Consider the following 3389-nt stretch of genomic DNA (forward strand, 5'->3'; position numbering starts at 1 on the left):
GATTAGGGTAAATTCGGCATTATAACAGGCGTGTCATCACCCACGGCCAACTTGGAATTTGCGGCCCCCGCGAGGTATTTCTTTCAAACTACACCATTATTCCAGAAACCCTGAGCAGCATCGCCTTGACATGGTGGGGGTAAATGTCCCATTTTGTCAGGTATTGGCACCTAGCCTTTGAGCAAAGCTCAGCTCCGACAGATATGAGCGCGTGAAAAAGTGAATGGCTCAATCAATCGCCGTTCGTCTGTCAATGGGAGACGAACCACACATTCTTTTTCTAGAATTGGTGACTTGGGGGCCAAAATCCATAGGATACTTTGTATATCACCCACACTGAAGAAGCCGTGTCCCGCATGACTTGAGCCAAAGCAAGTCCACAAAAATTTAAAGGGACGAACCTGGCTGAAACATGTCTTTATGTATCATTTCCCTGCTTTTCATTTCTTCCAGACTGGCCTCCAGCCTCTCAGCCCCGGCCTCCCCCCCCGGTGTTTTGATTATTACATATATCCTCCTTTCAACAGATAGATCTGTGTGAGGAGAAAGCGAAAAGTTAGGGATTTCCTTGTTGAATACAAGTATTGGAGCAAGTGCATGCTATATTCTTTACAACTCCCTTCATTTCCCCACGTGGATGAAGGTTGGGTATACATGGATGCATTTTCCGCGACGAGATTGGTTTCCTTTGTTGTGCGTTATTTGGTAATTTCCAGCCACATGGGTAGGTCGAACTGCTGGCCTGTATTCCTCCTACTATCTGCTCAAGTCAATTCTCCAAGATAAATTGGACAGACAAGGCTTGTACGTTGCGTATGCTGGATTGGCGGTGGGTTGAGTAGTAGTTGCTATTTAATTAGGCTTATTCGAGCCAGGCCTCCTGGAGCTCATGATCATTTCAATATACGGAGTGCTGCAGAGTACATTCCGGCACATACAACCTTGTGCTCAGAGAACGTCAACGGATTTGGTTGGGGACTTTTAGCTTCTAATAAAAACCACTGATTTGATTGTTGAAAACTTTTTTTTTTTTTTTTTTTTTAAAAAAAAAAAAAAAACCCATATAAACTGAGAACGAAAGGACAAACTAGTAGGGAAATGAAGAAAAAATGACTGATGGCTGGAAGTTGGAGGCTCTCTATCTAGCCTGAAGAAAAGCAGTTTTCTAATGCGTAACATGACTTTGAATCTTCAGTTCCCGAAAACCCTTTTGAAATTTTGTCTACCCTCTAAACGTTGTGTCCATCCCTTTTTGTGTAGTCCACCCATTGAAACACCCTTACAAGCAACAATTACGCGGTAAAGAAGAAGGGAACAGAACCAAGCAAGGACAGAGTAGAAAGATCATAAAAAAAAGTGCAGAAAACGACGGAAAGGGAATAGCAAACAAAATTAGCTCCATATCCACCAGAATCCACGCCACTATCCCCAACGGAACGACGCGTGGCGTCCGAGCGGCTCGATGAGCTCTCCAGCAACCCAGTCGAGGATATCGTTTTCGATTATTGCGGCGGTGTCTGCTAGCTTGCTCTCTAACTGGCGTGTGATTGCTTGCTGGAATAGTCCCGAGTCTGGTTTATAGAGGACGTTGTTGTAGTAATCGAACGAAGTAACGACTTCGGCATCATCCAAGATGCGGTCATATTCATCTTTCCCAAACAGATATGGGAAAAACCCGAGAGCTGAGTCCACGACGCGGTCAAGGTATGCATTCACTTGGTGTTCTGTGATTGGGAGAAAATCTATGTCGCATGAAGTAGCGTTCAGGGTGCGAGCTAAGACAACCGGCCGATAGTCTTCAACATTCATGTTACGAATACCGTTAACATATGCTATGAAAAGCTGTTTATCAAGTTCGATAACATCACGGCTATGTTCATTGGGATCATAGTCTTTTCCGTTGACCGTGTATGGCTGGAAGGGTACGCGTTTCGAGCTTCTCATACGAAGGGCTTGTTCGTGAAACGTCATCTCAGGTTCTGCACGACCGTCCACAATCTCATCCCTGCAGGGAATGATGCGGATATCGTCCTTAGCGCTGAAATGCACGGAATTGACAAAGCAAATGAAGGAACCTTCATCGTCTGAATCTGCATTCATATACACCAGGTCAGTAGCTTTACGAGACTTGCCTTAGTCGATTTTAGTAATATCAGGCCTTACATTCATTCTCATCACCTTCATCAGAACAATTCGAGTCACTGGTTCCAGTTTTATAATCTCCACTAACCTCCTCCTCCTCCACCTCCTCCTCCACCTCCTCCTCCTCCTCGTCATCATCACCGTCATCGTCCATGTCTGAATCTGAATCATATTCAACGTTATCTTCCAGGTCAAATTCTGCGGGTTTGGATGTCAGTGGAGTTCGTGGTCGTATTGGGTTTTTCAGAATCGATTTCAGGTTGGCGACTGGAGTTTGAGAGGCGTAAGATGATGACAATGAAGTATCACCATCGAGAGCTTCGGACGTGGGAGAGGATGCCGGGCTTCCAGAACTTGAAGAGGCCTCACAGTTCGATGGTTCGGCGTGAACGAGAACTCTACGCGCGAGATTAATGGGAAGCATCGCCTTGACATCAACGGTATCGATTAAATGTGGGCCTCCACAGACATTATGGTTCATTTCGCTGTTTGCGCAAGAGCGTATCCTGTGTGTGGATTGGAACCTGATTTCGGAAATACCTTGAATAACACCTGCAGGAGATAGAGGTGCAGTCGCAGTTTCAGTGGAGGTCTGTTTGACCCGAAGAGTGGCCATATTCGGTAGCGCGAATCAACAGCAGGGATTGTTATATGTTGTTTTGGTATCGTTTGTGTTGAATAAGGGATATCTAGCTAAAATTCCGCGTCTTGCTTTTTCCCTATAAAAAGGAGCGCGTGAATCGCGACACGCGAACGTAATGAGGAAAAGCAGATGAAATGAAGGGACAAATGACACAGCAGGTATATAAAATGCTAAACAGCTATACCGACATACGGTTGATTCTGTAAAGGAACACTGAGATAACAAAGAGGAGAGGGACACTTTGCAAAACTGTGCGGCTGGGAGGTTGTGAAGGATATCAGAAGTTGCAGAAGGTGAATGATGCTGGTCAGGACTTCCCCCAACCTGATGAGTTGAGAAGACATCTTGTTTTGCACTGGGGAGAAACATCAAGATTCACAGCAGTGCAACTAGACCATGAAGGGCCAAAGTTGCAGTGCATATTTCATTTGCATCATTTGAAGGGGTATCTCTTCTCCTGTTCAAGATCTGGAATGTTGCTGAGCTTGCAAGATCGATCTTGGATTGTGAATGTCTTCAGAAGCTGCCAACCTGATAAGGGCAAACTAAACTGCCTTTGACTTCTGACCCCTGAAAGAAATGTATTTAAATTTCCCTTTCCTTT

The 3389-nt window shown here is 45.0% G+C and overlaps 1 protein-coding gene across 1 annotated transcript; it reads right to left on the minus strand.

Annotated features, from left to right (window-relative positions):
* Nucleotides 1-1422: 1422 nt before the first annotated feature.
* HCAG_07035 (predicted protein) lies at nucleotides 1423-2758 on the minus strand (the record flags this gene model as incomplete). Its single annotated transcript, XM_001537563.1, has 2 exons — nucleotides 1423-2090; nucleotides 2164-2758. 2 exons carry the CDS (start codon nucleotides 2756-2758, stop codon nucleotides 1423-1425), a joined length of 1263 nt encoding a protein of 420 aa, XP_001537613.1.
* Between the last annotated feature and the right edge of the window lie 631 nt (nucleotides 2759-3389).

This window comes from Histoplasma capsulatum, genomic scaffold (assembly GCF_000149585.1).
Source record: "Histoplasma capsulatum NAm1 scaffold_8 genomic scaffold, whole genome shotgun sequence".
In the NCBI taxonomy this organism is placed as follows: Eukaryota; Fungi; Ascomycota; class Eurotiomycetes; order Onygenales; family Ajellomycetaceae; genus Histoplasma; species Histoplasma mississippiense.